The sequence below is a fragment of the Stegodyphus dumicola genome, chromosome 1 (genome assembly GCF_044657685.1).
Source record: "Stegodyphus dumicola isolate Sdum_Otavi_A_Nest chromosome 1, ASM4465768v1".
Taxonomy (NCBI): Eukaryota; Metazoa; Arthropoda; class Arachnida; order Araneae; family Eresidae; genus Stegodyphus; species Stegodyphus dumicola.
In genome coordinates, this window is record NC_140768.1 from 258,560,956 (window position 1) to 258,588,685 (window position 27,730).

At 33.7% G+C, this 27,730-nt stretch overlaps 1 protein-coding gene across 1 annotated transcript in view; it reads left to right on the forward strand.

The window, feature by feature from the left end:
- The first annotated feature begins 6,079 nt into the window (after positions 1–6,079).
- LOC118198698 (b(0,+)-type amino acid transporter 1-like) overlaps positions 6,080–27,730 on the forward strand; it is a 135,378-nt gene continuing 113,727 nt past the window's right edge. The window contains exon 1 of the mRNA XM_035370441.2: positions 6,080–6,368. Coding sequence (XP_035226332.1) covers positions 6,356–6,368 — 13 coding nt within the window. The 5' untranslated portion in view covers positions 6,080–6,355. The remainder of the gene's footprint in view (positions 6,369–27,730) is intronic.

Genomic DNA, 27,730 nt, shown 5'->3' on the forward strand with positions numbered 1-27,730 from the left:
GGCCTATTCTTACATACGTCTCGCCAACCTGGGCAAGCGCCAGCGAAAGTGACATCTATTCCATAGAAAAAATTCAAAACAAGATTCTTAGGATAATCATCGGTAGAAACAAAAATCTGCTTGCTCACCTGAAAGTGGAATTTATTTTTGATTTTCTGCACAGAATAAATGCTAAATTTTATGATAAAGCTACGCAGAACACATCCGCCGGCTTTGCAGATATTTTCGCTTACGAAATACTTGAAGAAGACAGGAATAGGCCATTTGTACCTTTTCTCTTAGATAGCGCAAACAGGCAGAGACGAGATCAACATGTGTAACCTTCGTATTAATTGTATTGCAAATTGGACTTCAAAACTTTCAGTTGCTCAGCAGGAGTCACAGGACTGCCGCCACACCCCTGATAGGACAATGCTAGTCTTTTGTTATCGCATCGTCACCCACCAGTGAGATTTCAGAGACAATGCTTCTCAATGTTTTCTTACTTTTATTGTATTTTATCTTAAGATATACATCTTTATGGTGCATCAATTTGATGAGCCCTTATGTGTGAGGCCCCTCGCGGGATTCCGTGATAAGCTCTGGTAAGAGCGGAATTAATTCCCACTGTAAACCAGAATATGCAACCAAAGCATCTGCGGTAATCGACCGAAAGAATATATAATATATAGTAAAAATTCTCCTATAAGCGTGGAAAAGGGATTATTTTTCAATTAGCACGCATGAAGCACTAAACACTATAAGAAGTGTATAAGTTGATTATGAAGCTCGTTAAAATTATATTTGATAATAACGAGAAATTACTTGCATGAGAAATGTTGCCACACAGAAGCATACAAGTAAATGATTAATAGAAGAAGAAATTAATGTGCAAGTTTCACTTGAAACGTCTTTATGCAAAAAGGGCAAGAATAGCTAAAATATTTAAAAAAAAAAAAAAAAAATCATTCAGAAAACTTCAACGTTGCTTGCACGAAATGAAAGAAATTTATGCATGTCATGTGTCTCATTTTCTTAACAATAGTTCAGTAAAGTAAAGAAACAACAGGGCAATATTTAGTAAATACGATGTGATTAAAAAATTTTTGGCTGTAATCGCAAGCAAAGGGGACCAAAATAAACAGATTTTTTAATGAAATGTATTTGTGGCACCTGTGCTTTGAGGTGGTACAAGGAGCTATTGAGCAGTATGTAAAAGTGTTCTACTGTCGTAAATCGGGCGAATTTTCCCGGGCGAATTTCGAGCGGAATGCTTCGCTACAATAAATATTAAGTAAAGCTCGCCGATATGCATTTTATATACAGGACTGCGGCTTAAACGGAGCAGTTACTCAAAAGATATTTTGAGAGGAAGAAGCGAATTTCAGTTACCTCCTTTCAGCCTGCTGCAAAAGCCATATTATATAAATGATGAGACTGCGTATTGTAAAAGTTCATGGAGAGTGATACATAAAAAACAGGGACGATCTGCTTTGATTGTAGTTGGTGAAGCATTGGGTTATTCTGTTGGGGCGGTCTTCGATTGCATTGTATCTGTTGGTGTTGAAAAAAAGCGAACTGTTAGGTATTATTAGTGTTTACTTTTCTCCCGCAGAGGATTTGAATGAACATTTAATTAATTTAGAAGTGATCTTAGATTTCTATAACAATAATTTTATCATTGTTGGTGATTTTAGCTCTAAAAATTTTATATGGGGAGCGAGAATGTTGGATCAACGGGGAATTTTAACTAGTGATTTTATACTGCAACATGATTTGAAACTTCTAAATAAAAATAATTCTGAACCAACTTTTAGTTTCTCTGTCGGAGTGGGTTGAACGGACTTAGTTATAGTCTCATCGGAACTAGGAGCAAGAGATTTGGATATGAAGATCCTTGATATTGAGAGCCTAAGCGACCATAAGTACATTTTAATTGATCTTAAAGATTTTGTTTGTGATAATAAAACTAGTTATAGTTTTAGCATCGGGAAGTAGACAGTAAAGAAATTTATTAATAAAATGCGGAATTACTTTCAGTTATTTGAAGATCGTATTGTGGAATGTCATTCTGCCGGGGATTTTCATGGATTGATTGTTGAATTAGAAGAAATAATTATGGGAAAGATGAATGAATACCTAAAAGTTAAGATTTTGGTTAAAAACAAGGATAAAAATGAATAGTGGACTAATGATTTAGATAAAATGAGAAGAAAAGTGCGCGCTTCTAGAAAGAGTTCTCAGGTGGTTGGAATTGATGATGAGACTAGAAAGCAAAGAAAAATTATATATAAGAAGAATCTTGCTTTATGTAAAAAATGTATTAGGAGAACAAAGAGAGATTTTAAGAATAATTTGTTTGTTAGAATAAAGAATGATATGATCGGTTTTATATAATCCCTAGGAATAGATTGAAAAATGACATCTTTCTCAAACAAAATATGTATGAGGGGGCCGTCTCGACGGAAGATCTATATGACAGAATTATTAAACAGACACTTGGTTTAAATGATGATGATGTTTGATGATATTGAAGAAATTGTGATGGACAAGAATAATGATAGAGAAGAACTGTTCACATGTGAAGAGATTTTGAATGTCGTAAGCATTTTGAGATCGAATTCTACTCCCGGACTAGATGGCATCGGGCTTGGCTGTTGAAGGAATTATTTGGAGAATTTATTTACTTTTATGTTATCCTGTATAATAAATACCTATCACTATGCGTATTTCCCAGATTCTTGGAAAATTGGAAGACTTATTTTGTTACAAAAATCTAAGGGAGGTACCCGACCGATCTGCTTATTGAAAACGCATGGAAAAGTGTTGGACAAATTAATTACTAATAGAGTTCTCTATAGGCTGAATGAAATGCATTTCATTAGTGAAAATCAGTTTGGTTTTAGACAAGGAAGATCAGCAGATTTGGCACTTTATACTATGATATAATATATTAGAAATATAAAGCAAACAAGCCGATTGCCCTGATTGAAGCCGTGTTGCCTTTCGACATTCGGAGGGCATTCGATTCAATTCTTTTGTCTTCCCCTATTGACTGTTTTGAAATCGATTGCTATTTCTAGATAGCTATTTGATACTGTGAAGAACTACTTGCAGAGAACTATGAACAAAATAAAGAATTTATGATGGTAGTTAATAAAATAAAGAATATATTGGAATTATGAACTGAAGAACTATTTTTACATCAAGAGTTCTAGGAATTTGGAAGATGTACAGGATATGAAATATGAATATACAGCGAATCACAGCTTCTATGTTATACGAGGGCTATCCAGGAAGTAGATTACGTTTTGGAATAAAAAAATAAACAAAGTATAGGAAACAAATTTTATTATATACAGATGAAAGCCACACTCAAATACTACTTTTCTACATAGTCACCATACAAATTAAGGCATTTATCGTAGCGATGTACGAGCTTGGAAATTCCTTCGTCGAAAAATTCGGCCGCCTGCGCCTTCAACCACTTCGTTACCTCTTCTTGCCTTCCATCTTGCACAAAACTTGTGGTAACCAAGCTTTTCGCTGATGATTTCGTGCAACAAACTTCGCGAAATTTGTGGAAAACTCAAAGAAAGTTCCGTTATTGTGAAATTTCGATTTTCACGGACTTTAGCATCGACTTTTTCGAGAAGTTCGGCGGTCACTATGCTGGGTCTCCCACTTCGATCTTCGTCGTGAACATTGGTTCGGCCATTTTGAAATCTTATGACCCACTGACGCACTCCACCTTCAGTGATAATGTTGTCCCCATACACTTCACGAAGCTGCCGATAGATTTCTATCGGTTTACAGTTTTTTGCAGTCAGAAACCTTATTACTGAGCGCACCTCGCGGGATTTTCAATTAACGCAGACATTTCAAACCGTCACAGTATCTGAACGGAGCACAGCACGAACCTCTCACTAGCACGGCTAGATGCAGACTGAGCTGCGCAACGCTCTGACCCCAAGATGGCCGCGCTAGCCCCGCCCCTAGCGGACACAGACGGAAACGTAATCTACTTCCTGGATGGCCCTCGTATGTAGTATGTTTCATCGTGTTGTCTTTTCCTTAGTTTTACTATTTGTGTAGCAAATCTTATCAATCGAAATCTACGCAAAAACTGACGATTTCAGACTGAGACTTGGATACTAAAGTAATGCCTATGCTAGTATTTTTCTAGGGTAACTAAATTTATACTTTAGTGGGCTGGCATGACTTTGTAGAGTCTCGAGATATGGGTCCCATGGAAGGTGGGAGCTAGCATTTGGTGAAAAAAGAGAAAGCATCTGGCCTACAGAAATGCAGTCTGAAAAGCAGAAGTTTCAAACCAGTAGTACACAAGGAATGCAAATTTCATAGCCTATTGTAGAGCATAGTACACGTGTTACTAATTAGACAAAAATCACTAAATACAGAATGCTGGATAAACGAGAAGAAACTTGCCAATAATATTTATGTAAGAACTTGTGCTTGATGAAACACGGTCAGCTTGATGGGAAAGTTCCACTAGAACTTAGCATAGTAATATACAAGGGGAAAAGAAAAAAATGCTTATCTCTCAAGCTGAGGAGGAGACGAGTTGTATAACGTCTGTCTCACTTAGAAGTCTTTTTCTCCTATTAGGTAATCCAAATTTTCTACAGAGTGGAACAGAATACTTGAATGCGCTTTAGAACCTGCTTTGTAGAATTTACCATTCTATTCTTTGATAAATTCACGAATAAGAGTCACTTTCAGATATACGCCAGACGAATGCTTTTATATACCGTTCAAGAGCATATCGCACCACTGCAACGCGCCATTTCTGCATATACTTTCCTTTGCAAAATCTGCCTGTTCCAGTCCTCTGTGCCCTGTCTTTACATTTTTGCCATATATTTTTGAATATAAAAATTATAATTATGAGTATGCAAATTTATATAAAAATGTATAATTATGAGTCCAGGAGTTGTTAAAGCCCTACAAGTAGCCGAGTGGTTAAGACCACTGATGAATACTGCTAGTTTCCACCTGGGTTCGAATCCAGGGAAAGGGCCTGGCTGCATGGTTGATTTTTATGAATCTCCCATGTGTAAAAGGAATACGAGCCAGTTTTCTTTAGAAAGTCCACCACGAAAACATCTCTACTCTCAGACAGATAACCCTCGAGTGCTTTGTCATATTCAAATAATCTAACTTAACTTAACCGATGATTATGATCTCTATCGGTGCTCGAATACTAGCTAATGAGCAAGCTATATGAACGCTTCTGTGATTTTGCATGTAACCTGAACGGAAGTCATATGTCTTTGGAAAGTATATAGCCATCTTTATCCTCTGGTATATAGCCCTTACACGCTTTGCCCTCACTAATTGAACAAACCAATACTTAGATACCGGTAGTCATTCAGAGAAAGATTGCCAAGGACCTGACAGGGATGGCTACTTGAGTTTTTAAGACCCTTCAGGTATAAATGTTAAACGTCCTCCATGAAGGCATCTCTCTCCGTAGGCAGACAACCTCAGTGCGGTTTGCTGTGATCTAATAAATCCAGTCCTAGATATAAAAGAATACGACCCAAATTTCTTTAGAAATTTTTATACTCAGGTATTTCTTCTTTATGAAATACATATAATATATAAATAAGAAAATGTTATATTTATAACGAACCATATGTTTACTGATTTTTGCATGTCGGTAGCTTTAAGGAAACAATTTAAATATTAATATAAAGTAACTTTAGAAAATAACAGTTGAGAATAAGTTTGATTTTTTTAAAAATAGAAATAAAAGCCTTTCCATACTGCTTCCCACAGAAACTGCTGTAAATATAGTTTTACTATTTTTTTCTCTCCCCAAAAAGTAATATTAACATTTTTTTTTTTTTTTTTTTTTTTTAATCTTGAGAATCATTTAGCTAATAATTGACCCACTTTTTTCTTCATTTCTGCTTCTCGCTGCAGCGAATTCATCCGGGAGGGAAGTAAATTGAGTAAAGCCGCTTTACAAACACCGCTTTGGGTACGACTTGGCGCCAAATCTTGGCGACCGTATTTTTACGATGAGCTCTGAAATCATGGAAGTTGGGTTCACTGCGGTCGCCAATTGAAAAGTTAGGATCGGTGGGAGCGCAGTAGGAGGCAGTCATCTGACTGATCCTTCTTCTCTCTAGATTTGTCAGCGGTAGAATGCTGAGGTGACTAGCAATTGAAGAGGAAGGTTTTTTTTTCATTTTTAATCCTTTACTGTCGTAGAGCTGTTTGGTCTTTACTTCTCCACGTGGAAGACCGGTTTCCCCTCACACTAGACGCATATGGTTAAATATACAGGAATTCTAAATCCGAAAAGAAACATCACTATTTCTTAGTGAGTGGAATTGAAATAATCACAATGAGTAGACCAGGTGAGTTCTTTGTGTTTTAAATTATTTTTAAGTATGGTTATAAAATATATTTCCTTCGCACACGTTAGATTCGGAAGGCTGATATGAATATTACCTCATAGTTTATGCAGTAGCTGTAATTTGAAATTTATAGTTAATTATTTGAATGTGGGTCACCTTCTGAGAAAAATTTCTTAGTGAGTGGAATTGAAATAATCACAATGAGTACAGCAGGTGAGTTCTTTGTGTTTTAAATTATTTTTAAGTATGGTTATAAAATATATTTGCTCGCACACGTTAGATTCGGAAGGCTGATATGAATATTACACCATAGTTTATGCAGTAGCTGTTATTTGAAATTTATAGTTAATTATTTGAATGTGGGTCACCTTCTGAGAAAAATGTCTCCGGTTCTGTAAAAATAAATTTATGGGTATTCAGAGGAATGGAATATTTAAGTTTGTAATTAGCTTTAAAAAAAATTAAATAAATGTGTATTTATGGGGAAAGGAGTCAAAAATATTCATATGTAGAGAATTAAAAAAATCACATAAAGTATGCCTTATATTGGAAATTTTTCGTAAGTAATGAAATAAAATTTTATAAAGAAACAAAAATATGATCGAAATTAAATATATATTAAATACAAATGTATGATTAAAATTTAATCTTAGTTGGAAATAATCAGATATAATACATTTGAATCGATATATGTTGAAGTACAGCAAAAATAAATTCCATACATACTAAACTGTACGGATTAGCGTAATAAAATATTTTTAAGCTGAACTATGTAGTCGATGATAAATGCAAATATTATCTTTGAGTAAAATATTAAAAATCTGTCTATTGTAAGCAACAGATGTAGTTTTATAGAAAATCATAATAGATTTTTTTTAATCAGTTCAGTTTTATCTGTTTGTATTTACCAATTTAAAAACGTATATGCTTAAAATAGAAGCATTTTTAAGTCAAGAAAAATAGACATCTATAATTCTCTAAAAATAAATTTTATGCCACATTTGCTGTAGCTTATTCAAAATGAAAATACTGTTGTGTAAGCTGCCGTAATAGCTTAAGCAATGCTTATCAGTGTCTAAAGCTATGAAAGACTGGTAGTTCTTACTGAATTCTCTTCCTGACTATTGAATAAAATGTTAGTTATCGTGATTTTCTCATACTTAATGTAAACAAACACATTTTCTTCGAATATCCTGCAGAGAAATACATTTTCCCTTTAGTAGATGTTATTATCCACCAACCAACTACAATACTTATGTTGTAAGGAATTACCACATTCCACTACGTGTGTTCTTATAATGTAAATTGAGCAGCATTTTAAACCTGCAGCTGGAAGATCCGTTATTCGGGCCCCCCAGCGGCCGAGTGGTAACGTCGCTGAACACTGGTAGTTTGGTCCGAGGTTCGAATCCCGCGAACGAGCTGGCTGCATGGGCGTTTTCGTGGTTTTCCTCATGTGTATACGGTCACACAAGAGTGACACATGGCTACCTTTTAAAACCAGAGAATGAGCCTGTTTGTTCAAATTGTAATGTTTGTCTATCTGTCCGTCATATTTTAATTGAGTGTCCATATTTTAATAATCTTCGTCAGAAGTATTTTAATAGCTGTGACTTACCTCTCGACCGTTTAATCGGAAGGGAGGTGAATTGTAATTTATTTTATTATTTAAAAGAGACTGGCTTTTATCACTTAATGTAATTTGTTTTAAAGATTGTGTCTTGAATTTTAAATGTGTGGTTTTAACTTGTTTTTATATGACTTCATCCTCTGGATTTGACACATTTGTCTACTTGTTTTTATTTATTGTATTTTAATTTCATCAATTGTACTCACCCCATCTCGCGTTTGGCGCACTATAATCAACTTTGGTTTTGCGCCATAATCTCTCACTCACTCACTCACTCACTCACCCCTCATGTGTATACGAGCCGAGTTTAACGTGTATACGAGCCAGTTTCCCTTAGAAAGTCCTCCACGAAGGCATCCATCCCCTTAGGCAGATAGCCCTAGTGTGCTTTGCCGTATTCTCAATACACACACACAGATCCGTTATTCGAACTCTAGGGAAGGCATGGTTGTTTTCTTATGTTTTCCGCTGCTAAATGCTTTAATAGTTTCTGAAATGTAAAGCTTAAAAGGATTTTTGAATGAAATTATTAATTATAGATATTTCCTGTATTAATAGTTATAATTTCTTCTCCATGTAAATTAAAAATATTATTCAAATGGCAACGTTTAAAATAAAACAGAAATTAAGTTCCGATGTACATTAGAATACTTTTCATGTTGTCTTAATAATCGAGGGTTAAGGTAACATCTAAACGGCAGAGCCGCAGAAACAGGTTAGCTGGTTCCTAAGTTTTATTTTCATCTCTGAGTTAAAATGTAATGGTTACATGCATAGACAAGTTACTGAAGTCATTACCCGTTTCATGTGCTCATTATATTGTTATTATATAAATACCACTGAATTTCTCTTCTATATACATCATTGGTAGATTAGAGATTCTAGAGGGTTTTCTTTTTATCAGTTATTTCTTAATAATTAGGCTACGATTTTTTTTTTCTATGTAGGTCATTTTATAAAAAAGTTAATGAAGTTTGATTACTTCTTTCCATTCTGCGGCCCATCAATACTTATGGAAATAAAAGCGCTGAACACAGGTTTGAATTCCGGAGTTTGGCTATATGAGTGTTCTCGAATCTTCCCAATGTGTAATGTAAATACGAGCCAACTTCCGGAAGAAAGTTCTCTGACCGAAGGTATGTTTTTCCTTAGGCAGGTAGCTCTCGTGTGCTTTGCCGTCTTCAGTTAAATAAACTAACTTTTCGCTATCGAACTCATTTTAGGATGTGTGATTACTTACATTGGCATATTTGTTTCCTGTATTTTTAACAATGATGCAAAGTGTATTTTTTTTTAAATATCCCCATTTAATATTTTTTAATATCATAATTTTTCCATTTTTTCACTGAACACTGGATTAATAGTTAAAAACCGTTGGAAAATGGTAGTTTCTTTTAGGGTTCAATTTCATCGGAAGATTAAAGTTATCTTCCATGTCGCCGAGAGCTACCAGTGGATTTGCATATAATATTTATGTCACTCGTACATAGGACCCAATTAGGATCGTCCAAGGTTTGGGGTAAAGCTCTTTCGAGGCCCTTTCTTTGGTTTCTATGCGAAAAAAAGCAGTTAAAAAGAGTTCTAAGAAACAAATGATGCCTTTAAAATATCGCTCCATAGTTAGCCTATAGAATTAACCAATAACCAAGCCTTTTTCATGCACAGGCAAAAGAATGCAAAGGGTTTTAACGTTGAAGTGAGTAACAAATATTTTTAAGCCATCAATTTACCTCAGCGAGAACTTGGAAATACTCAGCATGATTGGGTCATTCAAGCCTATACCTCTTTTCAGACTGTGCAGTGGTTAGGAGAAGCTGATGCTATTCGACAGGAGTTCGAATCTAAGAGAACACGTAAACACTGTGTGTTTTTGTGAAATGAGGGCACTTGAAATATTCGAAAATTCTCTCAAAAGGTCAGTGGTAGAAAAGAGAGATACAAAAAAACCTCTAGATTCCATTCCTTGGGGTGGTCTCTGTCAAAGCTGAAATGAGGTAGATAGCCCTCCTATGCCTTAACTAAATTAAATTAAGTAAGCCAACCTAACCACGAAGTACAGAGTATTTAAAGAATTGTATATCCAACAACGATAGCAATGCGGCCGTACTTGCTCTTTGAAGGAAGTATTTGCCCCTTTTTATAGTATTAAGAACAATATTTAATCAAAAGTTTTAAATTAGGTTACGAACCTTGTACATGCTACTAACATACTAGAATATACTAGAGAGGGAAAAATAAAGGTGAAAAGTCCAAACGTCATCAAAATTCTAACTTTCGAAAACAAGGTCAAAGATCAGAAATGAGATCAAATTTCGAATTTTTAGTAGGAAAAGTAGAGTAATAATGGTTGAATGAATTTCAAAACGTATATTTTTAAAATGCAACATTGAATATAATTCGTTTAATTAGCATATTTTTAATCATGTATGCCTAAATTTTTGCACATAATTAGGGAACATTTGTTATTGAATGCTTATTAATATTAAAAGAAAAAATAAGTTAACATGCAAGTAATGATTAATTACTGCTCATAATTAGAAAATATTTATTATCAAGCACTGAAAGCATATAAAATATTAAAAGAAAAAATAAATTAGCTTGCAAGGGGAAAAATTATTTGCAAATTCTTCAGTCGATTATGTTTTATAATCTGTCATTCTCCCGAAATATAGAAATTTATGGCCTTAATGTATTTAAAGAGAAGGTAGATTTATACGAAGTTCAGGTTATTTGTATATTTCAAAGCCTACAAGAACTGTCTGTGGAAGGGAAGGGATGCCTTCGTGGAGGATATTTTCAGAAAAATTGCCTTTACACAAGTTACACATTTGAAAAACCAACCGTGCTGTCAGCCCATTTGATTTGGCTCGTTTGATTTAAGTCGAACTACATACATTCAACGGTCTTAATCAGTCTTAATCACTCACCTGCTAGTGGGGCTAAACTAACAGGGAGTTAAAAGATATAGCTTGCACCTTACGAAATATGTAAGTTTATTTTGGGTTGATTTAATTACGGCAAAGCACTCGAGGACTATCTGCCAAAGGGCAGAGATGACCTCAGGGAGGACTTTCCAAGGGAAACTGGCTAGTGTATATGTTACACATGTGGAAAAGGTCTATGCAGCAAGCCTGTTTGCCAGGATTCAAATCCCGAACCGAATTACAAGTGTTCAACTACTTATGCACACGGCTGCTTGTGGCCACGAAATATATAAACTATATAGACGACATAACTCGTCCCTCTCGAACATATTCACTTACAAATCGTCTAAACTAGTATTTAGAATATTTGGTAGCTTCTAAAATGCTCGCAGTATGAAAGCCTGAACAAGTGCTTAAGTAAAGATGCGTATGTTCTTAAGCATATGGCCAAGCCCACTTCTAGTTTCGTCTCTATTCCCCGGAAAAAAAAATGTTTGATCGCCTAGTTTGTTCTGCTTTCTTTTCCATAACCTATATGTAAAATATTTTCGCTTAAAAAGAATTTTACCCAAAGATGAGGCTTCCAAGTGCTTAGCTATAATTACCGCCAACAATTACTCTTTAATAATAGTACTTAACGTCGGAACAAGGAATATTTAATTGTTGTAATTATTAGAGTCTTTCCTGCTTCATATAATTAATCTTTTAACTGTTAAGAGTTAAGCATGTAATTTTATATAGCTGGGAGGTCTAAAAAAGAGGGTGTATAGGGGTAAAGAATTAATTCCTTTATGAACAAAAAATTTTTTATCTGTAATTCTTCAAAATATTAGGAGGACTTGAGAATTTAAAATACGCCGGGGAAAGTAACTGGGAAAAAAAATCAAATGCATTTTTACTGAAGAAGTTTAAAGACAAATGGTTTGTTAAACACAGATAATGATGTAATTTTACAGTTAAATGCATTGTATACCAAATTCTAATTTCCCATTGGTCTTCTTATAATTAAAAATATTAATATTATCGTATATTCATATTATTATATTATCATGCATTTAATATTAATAATGGCTTAAATTATGTATTTTTGTATCTCTTTGGTCACGATGGGCATCTTAAGCAAGAGTTGTATATTCGCTTAATGAAACAATGGCCCCCCTTTTTTTTAACTCTGTTTTGCAACATATTTGGGTTAAGCAGTTAATGCTTCATATTTTTAAAGATTATATACCGTTAAATATCCAAAAACTATTTTACTAAAATCATATTGTAAATAATAAATTTTACATTAATTTTTTTTTTTGGTTATGAAGTAATACTGTACAAATCATGTGCAATTAATCAATCAATGACTTTTAATAATAGTCATTGATTTAGAGAACAAAGCATATATATTATTATTTTATATATGATTTATGCCTCTATACTAGATGTATATAATGTACACACAAACCAGCTGGAGTTGAGCTCGTTTTTATCGTAACTAGGTACATAATATTAGTATGCCATATATGTATATTATTTATATAATTATATACGCAATTCTGATTCATACTCCCACCAGCGGCTGACCGATAAAACCTCTGAACACTGGCAGTTCGACTTTGGTTCAAACCTTGCAAACAAGCTGACTGCAGGAGAAGTTTCATGATTTTTCCCTTACGTAACATAAATGTGAGTTAGTTTCTCTTTAAAATATCCTCTACGAAGTCAATCCCTCTTCTTAGGATAATGGTTCACCAGCGGCCAACGTGTAAAGTCGCTGAACACTGGTAGTTCGGTCTGAGGTTCGAATCCCGCGAATGGGCAGGCTGCTTGGGTGTTTTTGTGGTTCCCCCCATGTGTAACGTATATACGAACCAGTTTCTCTTAAAAGTCCTCCACGAAGGCATCCTTCCACTTAGATAGATATCCCTTGAGGCTTTGCCGTAATCGCATAAACCAAACCAAAAACTTCTTAGATAACCTTCGAGTGCTTTGTTAGAAAGTAAATATTCATAATTATAATTCCTGATTTACTTAGATGCGAAAATACTACTCAGCTAATATTGTGAAGATAATGTTTAGGCACTCACTTGACAATTATAAAATTCTCAATATTTCAAATATTTTCATGAGGAACAGGTATTCTCAGTTTGATTGACTGTTAAGTTTTGTTGTTTATTATAATATCTGTAAATATTATAATAATCATTTTCTTTATTTAAGATTAAAATATACAGCAGGCTATAATAATGTAATTATGATTCGTTTTAATTAATTAAAAATATGCATTAGAAGGATGAATAGCGATTTATGTTCAGATAATCGTTGATGATGGTATTTGAAGAATCTGTAGTGAGAAATGAAATTATTTAATTATCAGAATATCGAAATAAATTGAATCTGTTGGTATGAATAGGCAAATACATATCTTGGTATCCTGTCAAACTAAAATGGCGTATGTAGTTACTTCATTCTTCAGAAGTAAATTTTGAAAACGTACTTGTCTGCAGTACATAAATGATTTAAAACGTCGCTGCTGAATAACTCACGAAATCCTCTACATTGCCTTCATAACTTCATCAGAATTTCCTCTTAGGGAACGCAAACGTTTCCGTCCAGGATGTTCAAAGAAAGAAGCGCCCATCGATCAGAAAATCGATATAACGTATGACGTAACGTTTATCACCCGTAAATGCGTTTACGCTTTTACTATTCCCGCCTTCCTAAAACACGCCCTACCACGTGGCTCACCAAGCTACTGCGAGAGGGAAGTTATGAGGATGCAATTCTATTTTTGGATGCTTTTCTTCTGAAGATGAATCTTCCTATATTGATAAATAGTACCTAGAATATTCGATATAATATTTATCAGTGTGAAGATGAATTCTTTAATCCTATCACAGTCTTTTCAAGTATGTAATTAATTTCTATTAAACAAATGACAATGGTTCAATTCTGCCTAAATCTGAATTTCAAATGAATTACTTCCCCTCGATGTATTGCTAAAATATTTGTCCTACATATTTAATGAGAACGTATATTGTCAGCAAAGCTTTAATTCTAACTAAATGCTTTGTATTTTACACAGAATATTTAGAAATAGGTTTTAATATATAGATATTATTGTTATTTCGTAGTTGCGCATTATTCCATTGACCGTTCAAGAGGTACAATTTAGCGTCAATTTAGAAGCTTTCCTTTAGAATGTCGGGACCACCATCGGCCGAGAGATAAAGACGCTGAACCCTGGTAGTTCGGTCTGAGGCTCGAATTCCGCGAACGAACCGCCTGCATGGGCGTTTTCGTGGTTTTTCCCATGTGTAACGTGTATACGTGCCAGTCTCCCTTATAAAGTCCTCCACGTAGGCATCTCTCTCTTTTGGTAGATAGCCCTCGAGGCTTTGTCGTAATCACATAAACCAAACCAAACCAAACTTTTACAATTCGGATTGGCGACCATTGCCGAAATTTTCGCCAGCAGTCGACGGGATAATACGTTAGTACTGTTAATCAAAACTAATAACCATAAATTTGCATAAAATGAAAGTGTTACTGATACATAACACTTCGCATATCACGAAAATTCACATTAATTTATGAAGGACAGATCATAGTACGAATCCTTTATCAAGTACAGATACGTAATTTGGCGAGGCATCTGTACTTTCGTAAAAGGCGAAGAAAATTGAAGTGTGAATCGATAATGTAAGTATTCATGAATCTTCTAATTGTAACAAGTACATTCGAATTAGTTATGATACACCGGCAATACCTTAATTTTTATTTAATGTCAATTACCTACGACTTTGTCTTGGTAAAAGTTCAGAGTTTTATTTCTGGTTCTGTAGTCTAATATAATTTTCAAATAATTCAATAATTAATAACAATAATTATTCAAATTTTCTTGCAAAACAACTCCTACAGACAGAGTCAACGTGCGGGCGTGTAGGTAAAACCGCTAAATATTGACAGACAGACCCGGGTTCAAATACAGACGAACGGGATGACTGCATGGGAGTTTTAGAGATTTCCTCTATATGTAATGTGAATACGAGACAGTTTCTTTCAAGCAAAGTACTCTATGAAGGCATCCACAGACTGACAGCTCTCGCGTCCCTCGCCTTAATCAGTCACCCTAACATGGCTGATAGCCCAAACTGCAAAAATATTAAAATCCTTTGCGTTAGTAAGTATTGTTATCTCAGAATGACCACGGTTCACCTTGTTTTGTACCATTAGATTAATCAATTTTTGAATGAAAGTTTTATGATAATATCAAAAAATTATAAGTATTTTATTGAATAACATCTATGTTTTAATCATCTTTGTTTTACAACCTCTAGGAAGCAAAGTCATAGATTTTATTTAATTTTAAAATAAGCCATTGCATACTTTTGGCAATGAAAGTACTTTATTGTAAATATTTCTCTGGCAATATGCCTGCAAGATGAAAATATCACATTGAACTACCACTGAGACACCGGAAACGCATTCCTAACTACCTGAAGACCAGAGTATGAATAGTTAGTATTTATTATGGATTTTAATTTGAATGCGTTCTTAAAGAAATTTATAAGATGATATTCAGCTAAAGATTTTCCCCCTTCAACCTAAGCCATATTTTTCTATCACAGTTTTACACGTTGTTAAACAGGATTAAATTTCTACTTCCTTACTGTATAATATTAGATACAGCGGGGAAGATCTTATCTAAAATTTTGAAGCAGATGTTGGAAGCCGGAATGGAAATCAGCGATCCAGGTGAGCGCGTATCCAACAAAGAGAAAACGCCTTTTTCTTTTCTCACGTCAAATTTTACACTGTATTTATTCAGAAAATATGCACCCATCCGATAAGTCAGTTCTTCACCATTCCTAAAAGCAGCTGCGCTTTCCTTCATTACTCCATAAAAATAAATGAGGAAGTTTGATTAATGGTAAACTAATATGAATAAAAACATCTTTGTTCAATGACAGGCAGAAAGTTTGTCATCTACATCATTGCAAAAGCCATTTCTTTGTTCTTCCTTGTTTCAGAATTCTTATTTTCTCTAAGATTTCGGTTACGAACGTTTACATTGATCGTGAACTTTTTAATTACATAATTTTGATTCGCTTACTAAGCAATCATTGTTTATCACAGGTAATAGTAGCAGAATGACTTTTGTGTGATATTTTTCTGAGAATCATTTTTAATTCTTTTCAAAGAAAAACTGGTTTAAAATTTAACTCCAGTTCCAATGAGTTTGGCTAGAGTTTCTGTAGTTTATCGTTCTGTGCTAAAACGTATGTGAAAATATTGCAGATAAAAGTAGGGTTCAATTTCTAATATTAGAAGTGCCGGAGTTCTATGTAAGGCCGTTCGAACAAAATAAATCAATAAAATAATAAAAAATAATAATTAATAATGAAAATTGAATAAAAATATAAGAAGATAACAAAATAATAAATAAAATTAATGATAAATAGTTAAGTAATTAATAAAATTATTTAAGCTCATTTTACTTGGTACTCCGCCTGGAATCAAAATATCACCCAAAAACTGAGAACCAGAGCCGGACTCTGGCTGAATGCCTTGAATAAAAATCATATTAAACATACATACCTGCAATATGTATGTATGTATGATGCGTGTCACTGAAGTGTACTGTATATCTAAATGATGACTAAACAAATTATTTATTTAAACAAATTATTAAAAAAAATTATACAAATCATCTGAAAGTATTTTTATTGCTGCTAAAAATGTTTTTTTCTTTTAATTTATTCTAATGTGATATTACTTTATAAAAAAGAATAACAAAGTATTTTTTATATTGCTGCTAAAAGATATTGCTATATTTTTTATTTATTCTAATGTGATATTACTTTATAAAAAAGAATTACTTTCATTTTTGGCATAATTTAAATACCTTCATTGACAAGTCTTAAAAATGTAAATTTATTCAATAATGTATTTCAATGCATTACCTGCCTTTAAAAATGTTTTAATAAAACATTTTGAAGTAAATTTTTAAAAAATTGATCAATATTTTTATTATTTTAGTTCCTAATGATAGCATTCCTCCCTTTAGGCAGTTAGCCCTAGTGTGCTTCGCCATAATCTATCAAGCCAAGCCAATCTTCTCACATCAGTGCTCTCATCGATGCTTTCACAGTTTTCAATTATTTGCAAACGTTTTCATTTTTTTAACGAAACGTATGAAGCAGTGGCCGAATAGATAAGACCACTGTTGTTGTCTTGTCTATGCATTTCATGAGAGAATGGTTGTCAGGAGCCTCAAGGAAATTGGGCTTCTACTTCCACCCAAATTTTTTGGGAGAGCACCCCGGGGGGTGGTTCGAGGGTCTCCTACCCCTCTCTCGTATCAAACCACACGATAAGACTTTATGCTCGCTATATATTTAGAGTGTTCCCATGCCGCGAAGACACCGCAACATCCATGCCTTCTCTGGGATTCGAACCAAAGCCCTTTGGTACCACAGTTGGCTCTCCTAACGTCGCTATAACGTCTCGCCTCTGCATGGGCGTTTTAGTGGTTTTGCCCATGTGTAGCGTGTTAATACCAGCCAGTTTCCCTTAGACAGCCCTCCACGGAGGCATTTCTTCCTTCCGAGTAGTGCCTTAGGGCAGAACACGTAAATAATAATAATAATAACCACTATACCATCTGGGAGGCGATGGTACCACTGATCACTGGTGATTATTCCTTCGTTCTCCCTCTGTCCTGAAAGCATTGGGGTTTCCTGGTTTCTTCATGTGTAAATATGATTGCGAGCAAGTTACCTTTAGAAACTCCGATCTTTTCGCTTAGGCGAATAACCATCGCCGAGTGCTCGCCGTAATATAATTTTTTTAATAGAACTATACTTATTTTATTCCTCGAATTAAAGTTAACGAATATAGAAGCCTGAAAATGAAATTATTTGTAAAACAATACATTCGGTTCTGTCATAAGAAAAAGAATTTCAAAGTTACTTCATGATATGTTTAAACAAATAAAATAAATAATTGTATTTAAAACTATGTGGTATTTATTTATAAGCCCTTTTCTTATTGTGACTACACTAATTAAAGTTGGAGTACGTGTACTTTACCATAACCAACAAAATAAACAAAAATTGTAAAAATTCATGTAGAAGAATAATTTCACTCAAGCAAATGCTGTAAGAGAGGAATTTTCGAAGTGCGACAGATTTTAACGTTTAATCTTAATTTTTTGTTTTATCCAAGCAATTCTTATTTTAATATAAATAAAAATAAACTGAACATATGTAATTTCTGGTTGGTTTCGGATAAAAGGGAAAATTCTAGGTTATCTTGCTCTTACGGGTTGATGTTCTTGGATGGTTGCCTAAACAACTGAAGTTCTTCCGCGCATTCCCCTCGGCATTTTCAGCTGAGACATTGACGTAGTCTTAAGGCGGCAGTCTCCACCTATTAGACAAGATTCACGTCCGCATACTTGCAACGGAGTGACTAAAAAGAACTTTTTATCGTTTTGTAATTTTTCCCGCCAAGGTCGAACATTCTTACATTTAGTAGACGTCTTTAAAAGACTCATATTTTTTTTTTTTTTTTTTTTTCCCTGCCTGGAAAGGGATTCAGTCCATACCTATTACATTCGAGAAGGTACCATATCTCAGTTCGGTAATCGGTGAACGTGCGAATAAGATCGCTGAAACATTACAGTTGGTCTTGAGTAACCGAGTTGGTCCGAGTAACCTGATCTAATCGGATTTAATTTATCTAAGCTTGGATATCTGCTTATGGTTTTACTTATGCTTCGAAAATCTTGAATAATTAATTTGTAAGCAAAATGGATCGTTTATTATTTATTTTAACATGGCAAAGTACATAGGAGCAGTTTGCCAAGGGGAGAGATGCTTTCGAAAAGGATTCATAACATACTAGCTTGTATTCACGTCACACGTGGAGCAAACTAGGTTCGAGGTTATTTGGTTACAGGAAAGCACAGAAGGGCTATCTACCTAAGGGAAGGGATGCCTTCGTGGAGAACGTTCTAAGGTAAACTGCCCGGTATACATTCTACACAGGGAGGAAACCATGAAAATGCCAATGCAGCCAGCCCGTTCGCTGGAATTCGTACCCCGGGTCAAACTACCAGCGTTCAACAACTTTACCGCTCGGCCTTTGAGAGCGGCGGATTAAACCAGGAAAGCACCTGTACACCTAACCTATATGTCAGTATTCGAACCTGGATCGAGTTGCCAATATTCAGCTGTTTAGCGAAAAGGAAGTGGGAATACAAAAAAAAAAAAAATAAATAAAAATTAAATTAGCTTTCTGGTTTGGTAAAATAAAGACTTTTAGATATTAAATATTCAGTCTTGTATTATCTTTATTTTGCATAAAAAGAAGTGCCCAGTAACTAACAGATACTGTATTTAAATATATGGAATCAATTAAATAAAAAAGTGTCTGCTAAGTATCTTAAGTATTTCACGAAAGAAAGAACTGAACTAGAATAACACACTTAAACTTTTTTTGACAGTTCTTACTTTTTGACATAAGAACATTCTCATAAGAAAAAATAGCAATTTATTTAATTTAAAGGTTCCCAGTTAGCAACGATGTCTAGTTAAGATGTGTTAAATTGCTTTTTGTCTTACCCGGACATCTTCCCATAAATTCGCATAATCATCATCATATAACCGGAAGTATCCATCTTGTATATGTATCGCTTTGTAGAAAATTGTTTGGTGGTGGTTCCTTATGATGAAAAGATCCGAAGATTTTCAATTGTTAGTTATTGATTGAAATAAAGTTAACTTACCTTTCCAAGAAGCGTTCATTTTAACAGTACACTGCAATAAATTGCATTTAAATTTGTTTATAGCGTCAGGATTTGTATTCATATTTCAAACATGATGAAGTTCTGTTAGAAGTTTATATGTGTAATTTCGTACGAGGTTTAAATATTAATGTTCAAGTTTAGCTATTCTGTTGAAATTTGTTGTTATTAAAAAAAGGGAGATGTAAATCATTGAAACGCGTTTCAAAAATTTTCAGCGCTTTTAAACACATTTTATTTCCATTTTTCGATGAAAGTCTTAATTCTATCAAAATCTGAAGCTGTTCCAATTCTATCCAACAAATCATCTTTCATTTATATTTAAATTTATAATAGAGTGCCGATTATGTTAGTAGATAAAAAATAATTAATATGCTATTTGTTGAACATGTTTCATAACTCACAGGGTCAGTCGTTACTTCTTAATTTTTAACTTTAGACTCTATTAAGATAAATTATTTAATAAATACTTAAGCTATTAATTAAACTGATAAAAGAAACTCAGAATATCCTAAGTTATATACTTCGACTACAGAATTTCTCCAACTTCCCTCTCCCACCAACACTCGAGCGGTAAAACCGTTGAACACTGGTAATTCGACCCGGGTTCAAATCACAGTGAACGGGCTGACTTCATGGGAGTTTTCGTATTTTTCCTCATGCGTAATATGGTATCAACCAGTTTTCCTTACAAAATCCTTCAGGAAGCCTGGCTTCTTTTACAGACGCAGCCCTTGTGAACTTTACCCTAATTTAAATAAGCCAATGCCTAAACTCGATTCATATTTTAAATGGTGCTTATATTATTATCTGGACTCAATGTAATTTCGAATTACGTGGAATGTGATAATCTGCCAAATATGACTTTTCTTATCGTCACCTGAGCTTTCTTATGAAAAGTTTTTCTGAAAAAGAAGATACAATTTCTGCAAAGAAGATACGACTCTGAATTTGTTTACTTCTTTGGTTTACATGAATTCGGCTAAACACATATGAAATATGTCTTAAGAAAGGTGCCTCCATGGAGGAGTTTCCAGGTGAAAAGGGTCGTAGTTATGTTTACACGTGGAGAAAACTACGAGGAAAAAAGTCCATGTAAATAAGCTTGTTCGCTGGGTTCCGACGTAGTTCGAACCAGCAATACTAAGCAATCTTATCCACATGTCCACAAAACGGTTCATTATTAATGGCTAATAATTCCCATTGATAAAGGTTTTATATAAAGAAACGTTTCTACATATTTTAATAACAATTTTAATTTACATATTTTTGTTTGTTTTGATAGGTTTACTGAGTTTTCGCCTGTTGACTTGTCTCTAGCGTCACAATTTGCGAGTAACTGTTTAGTAAGCCATATTTAGTAATAATTTATCATTTGCCGCTTCTCAGCATACAATTACTTTTTTTTCTTTTCAAGGCAGAGGGGGATACATTCTCATATTTATACTGCACTTTACAGTGTGATATCGAATTAAATCTGATCTAAAAACATGAGAAGCGAATCTGAGGAATTATTAGCCATTAATAATGAAAATAAATTTATGGAAATAAATTTTGATAAAATTCAAATTTATCAAAATCAAAATTAATTTTGATAAAATTTTAATTGAAAAAAATTTATTTTCATTCCTCAGGTTTTAGAAACTGAGGCTTCATTTTTTTCTCCTGTTTGTTTTGTTGGCGACCGAATGGTTAAACCGTTAAACACTGGTAATTCGACCCGCTTTCGGATCCTGGAGAACGGGCTTTCTACAGGGTTTTCGTATGTGCAACTTGGAAAGGGAATTTACTCATATCTTTTGTTACATATGCAGAAAACCAAAAAATACCAATATAGAAAATTTATTTTATCAGGATTCTAAGCTGAGTTGAAATATTAATGTTCTTCGGTCCACTATTAGCAAATTTTTTTCCCCTGTCTAAAATGTTTGCAAGAAATTTAAATTATCTAATAGATATGTATAACAAAAGGATCAATGAATATTTAAAAAATTAGGAATAATTTAAAAAGTTAAGAAATTTTATTACATTCGATCACAGTATTGAATATTTTCAAGTATTCGTTTTCTTCTCCATCATTATAACAGCTATTATTGTACAAATGAATGAGTACTGGAAAATATGTTTTTTGAAAAATTATCTATCCGTTATATATTTTCAGGTATTGATATGATAGTAAATATACGAATATTTTTATGTAGTTCAACAATATTGTGCTTATCGACATCAAAATTCTTGGAATAAACAAACAAAAATTGCTGAAGCATTCAGTTTCGTAACATAATGAATAATTTATGAATGACTTTTCATTTCAGATGTTAATGCGGACGGAAAACTGTGACAGCTTAAAACATCTGACAATGCACATCTATAAAAAGCGGAATAAATATTCTGTATAGTGTAACATTCGAAAAAGCAAAATCGAAATAAACTCCGATTTCATAACTCTTAACTGATTAGTTAAACAAGATACTAGTAAAAATTTAGTGCATGGTATATTAAATATATCTAACTTTTTGTACACACATACGTAAAATTTTGCCGAAGCTTTCCATATCCAAACCTTGTTACTCAGCTCATGCTTGGAAGAAGTAGAAAAGAAAATAACATAGATACATCCTATTACTATAATTCCTACAGGAAAAAACCGCTATTGCCGGAAACTTTAAATTCGTCGAATTTCTGTGCATTTAATTCACATTAGGCTGTGTCTTTTTGCTTATTACTAGGTTGTGTAAGTAAATGTTTCCAATTTCAGGGTTAAAATATTTTTTCCCTTCACCTATTAAAATTCTTTACAATGAAAACGTAATACGCGAAAAAATATTTTTCTTTCTTGAGCTTGATATGTATTGTATGTCATTATAAGCGACTATAATTCTGTGAATTTTTAAATTTCTTCCAATTAAACGTTAAAATTATTGCAATGATTACGATTTTGAAAGGCGGAAATGTTTTTCGTAACAGCTACTATTTTATTTTATGCTTTATTGTTGTAGCATGTGTATATATACTGCATATATAAAACATTGGTCTTTTATGCAGATAGCACTCCTTGTGTTTCGTCACAGTCAACTAAACAAATTACTAATGAAAGTAACATATTTCTTTCTGTATTTCAAATGCAGTAACATATTTTACACATAGTAATATATTTAGTAGAAAAAGGTATTTCTTTTAATATTTCAAATGCAAGTTTTTTTATATAGTACTTTTTAGTTTTTAATTGAAAAATCAAGTCTTAGCTAAGGTACTGATTTTAGAGGCCGATAACCGGTTCCAAGATAGTCGACATAGGTAGCCGCCTAGGGAGCTGATTTTAGAAGGGTACTTGCGAAATTGTTCTTACAAGTTGCTAAATTGTTTTTACAAGCGTCAAGTAAATAAAGGTATCTCTTTCAATTTCAATTATTAATATGTTTAAGGCCCACTAGCAGCCGAGTTGTAAAGTCGCAGAACTCTGGTAGTTCGGTTCAAGGTTCGAATCCCGTGAATGGGCTGGTTGCTTGGGCGTTTTCATGGTTTTCCCAACGTGTGTACGAGCCAGTTTCCCTTAGAAAGTCCTCCACGAAGGCATTGCTAGGCAGATAGCCTTAGTTTGCTGTACCGTAATCTTAATAAACCAATATTTATATTTAAGACACATATGTTTACTTAATACGAGGAGACAACTGCACAGGCCGTCTGGGCCCCCAATACATGGAAAGCAGTACTATGTAAATCCCCAAGCGGTCGAGAGAATTGACAGTTGAACACTGGCAGTTCGACCTGGGTTAAAATCCGAGTGAGCAGGCTGAAGTCATGGACGCTTTCTTTTTCTCATATGCAACGTGAGTAAAAGCCAGTTTTTGTTAGGAAGTTGTTGTAACTGGGCGAGATTAATTTGAATGCTACTAACTTTTTTCCCCTTTCAATTCGATAAATAATAATAATGAAAAAATATTAGGTCTCTTAATTTTTTTTTTGATAGGTTAACCATTTAGTATAAGACAGAAGACGAATTGCTGAATTTCAGAATTTCTTAACATCTGCGAATGACAGTCAGCCTATGATGGTTTCGTTTGGTTTATTGAATTATGGCAAAACGCATGAGGGCTATCTGCCTAAGAGGAGGGATGCCTTCGTGGAGGACCTTTCTAAGAAAAACTGGCTCGTATACACGTTACACATGGGGAAAACCACGAAAACAACCTTGCAGCCAGCCCCTCGCCGGGATTCGAATCAGTGTTCAGCGACTTTACCGCCCGGCCGCTGGTGGGTCTAGCCTGTGATGGAAGACTATTTATTTTGGCCAAACAAATTTACCAATTCAGTTAAAAAGTTTGATTACTTTCTTATATTACTTCTTGTTAATCCTATTTGTTTACTCACTGTGAAGTTTTTCGCTATACATTCTCTGTTGTTGAAGTGCATAGGAAACTTCTTAAATAATTTCATTTCATTTGCACAAATTCGTGGCATTATATGTCAAAATGTAAAATAAATAAATAAAATAAAAAATTACATTAGAATAATTTTTGTTTTTAATAAAAAAATAAACATAATAAAAATATAGATTCTATTGCAAATATCATTGATGTTATAAAAACACAGCTAAAGAATGTTTATTATCTCATTGAATAACTTTCGAAAATGAAAATGAATAGTATTGTCATCATTTACCTAAAGTTAATTGAGTTTTAAAATTATAAATCTGACTAAGCATAATTTCATGCATTTTGAATAAGGATTTTTGAGATACACTGTACATTACATAAACATTAAAGCAGATATCGTGCTAAAAAAAGCAAAGTCATGCCAAAGGTACGGAGAATAAGGCGTTAGCTTGGGATTAAAGAAAAGGCAAAAAATTAGAATGAAACGAATTAAAAATTCTGAAAGTATTAATATTTAAAGGGCAAAAGTTTGAAATTTTTTTGTTAATATGTATGGACACGATAAAAGAAAAATTCAAAACAAGATAACGGGATGAATCAACGCTTTCGTAATAAAATCTCGCATATTAAAAATTTTCCAGTTTTTTACTTTCACAATTTAAGTTCCATGTAATACCAAATCAGGTTCCCTGTTAAATTTTAACCCTTCTGCCGTGGAATCCATACATGAATATAACGAGTTTAGCCTGAAGATACGCGAGGAACGTTCATATCGCTACGGGATTTCATCTGCTATCAATTTTACGGGTAAAAAAGGTAGGAATTTTTTTTTTTAAAAACATTTTTACGAATTTCGTATCTTCGGTTAAAGTATTAATGAACGACTTAGTATATTAAAGTATTATTCAAATGTTCAAAAATTTTTGTATTCCAAAATTTTAACTCAGAAAAGTTATTTCTTTAACTTGAAAGCATTAGCTGATGGGGGGGGGTAAGAATTAAAATTCTTAATTTTTCAAGCTGTTAAAAAGTAATATTACTATTTGCTTCAAGTACTTTTTAAATAAAATTACAGATATTGAATTCGAAATATATTTTCAGTACATTGACTCGAAGAAGTTTCAATTCTCTTAAAAGATCTTTAAATTGCCCGCAGGGATTGAGCAGTAGAACCGCTGAACACAGAAAGTTCGACCGGATTCAAATTCCGGCTAACGGACTGACTATGTTTCATTGTTTTCCTCATGTGTAACGAGAATATAAAAAAGGCTTTTACTCTCAGAAAATCCTCCAGAAAGACATTCCTCCCTTTACACGTACCGCCGTCTTCTGTTTTATCATAATATAATAATAGTAATTAAAAGACATTTACATGATAGTATAAATTTATAAATGATTCGAGGTAATTAAATGATATAAATTTATAAATGATTTATAAATTTAATAATTTATTTATTGTAAATTTATAAATGATGTTTCTAAATGATTTCAAAAATAGAGAAATTTGTCTCGGGTTATAATTTCGGTTTAAATCATTACTCAAATGAGCCCACCAGCGGCCGAGCGGTAAAGTCGCTGAACACTGGTAGTTCGGTCCGAGGTTCGAATCCCGCGAACGGGCTGGCTGCATGGGTGTTTTCGTGGTTTTCCCCATGTGTAAAGTGTTTACGAGCCAGTTTCCCTTAGAAAGTCCTCCACGAAAGGCATCCCTCCTCTTAGGCAGATAGCCCTAGTGTGCTTTGCCATAATTAAATACACCACCATTACTCAAATGCAAATGCTTTGACGAAATTAATCGCACAGTTTTCAAACTATTGTTGATAACTACTAGTTGTTGATTTTAGTATTAATTTTTAATGCATATTATTTAAAGCTTCCAGCCATCACTAGGATTTAAATATCTCTGAAAATTATATATGTAAGCCTTAATAAGAATAGCAACTGTGCCAGTAAGGCAATGGTTTCTGTTTTGCTGAACTTACAACATGTTCTCTTGCTGGCGATGCGTATAAAATTAGCGCTAGAATCTTACAGAAATAAATCTGCGCTGTCTTCAGTGACGAACCGAAACAGAGTTTATCATTTAATTCTAAGCAAAACGTTATCTGTAGGGTCTCGAAATGAAATATTTTTACCATGTTAGGTAGTACTATCGATACAGCGAAGCAGATGTGATCGTACGGAATGGATCAACTGGCAACTGAATTATAATGATCAACTGATATTTAGAGAGCCGCCATGCCGCACTGACACTATACATTTACAAACATCCATGCCTTCTTCGGGATTCAAACCCGGGCCCTTCGGCACGGCAGTCAGCGACGCTAACCATTATACTGGTTGGACGGCAAGTGTGATATAATATTCAAAAACGCTTTGTTTCAGTGCTAATAGCATCTTCATGCACTCTACATCTTTTTACTAACTTACTATTAAGAAAACGGGAAAAGGGAACGCATAATCATTAACAATAATTTCACTGTGTTACTACATTAAAATCACACACGACTACAAAAAATGGAGGGTCTCTAACCATATCAACACACCGCAAATCAACATGCTTTTTGACTCTGTCTGGGGTTCTTTTACCTAGGATAGCCTGTACTTAGCCGTAGGTGAAGTGTAACGCTTGCTGATAGCGTTTTCATTACGGTGATTTGAAAATTTAACTTTTCTGAGTATTAAATGACAGTTAACTTTACTTAGGGGGGGGGATTTTTAATTGTATTTCGTAATTTTAAATTATCCATTTACTAAAAGCAATTAAAACACTGCATAATAAAGAAATTAAATTACCGAATGTTATCTTATTTTTATTGTATTTTTTTCTTTTAAATAAATATTTTATTAAAAATGCATACCAAATATAATTTATTCATCCTAGCTTTATCATGGATATTTGTTATTATCTACAGGAGTATGGAAAATATTTTCTCTCTGCTAAGGAGTACTTAAGCTGTCCAAGCAACAGAATATTAATATAATTTAAATTTACGAAAACGTTTTTTTTTCACTATCCTCACGTCGCTTAAGATTTCTACGTAAACAACTGCCACACTATTGGCCTTGTGGTATAGGAACTAGTTGTCATAGCCTTGGGGCCGGTTCGAATACCGCAAAAGACATGGATATTATACGTTTATCATGTCTTTGTGGCTTGGGTCGAATCGAAAGTGCTTTTGAGTAGTTTGGTGACTGCGAAAGAGGATGAGTGATTCACAGATCTGTCCTCCGGGGTGTTCTTCATCAAAACTTAGATGGAGCTAGACAATTTCATTCCATTCCCTATAAGCCTCTTGGGCCCTTAAAGCCTAAAAAACTAAGACAGCCTCTTGGGCGGGATAAAATCCGTCTGGTCTGATCTAGTTCTATAGGTTCAGATCAGGAGGATTAAAAACAACAACAGAAATAACTTTAAATTATTAAATTGTACACTTATCTAAATTTTGTTTGAATATATTTTGATGTAAATCTAGACATGTAAAGAAGTAGTTTTATGTCTATGGTAAAAAGAAACCGAATATTGTCGTAAAAGAAAATAATTCGAAAAAGACCATCACCACCTGTCTGAAGAAAACAATGCAATTAACTTTACTGAATTATACAAGACTTTGTAATTTCTTTTCTAAAAA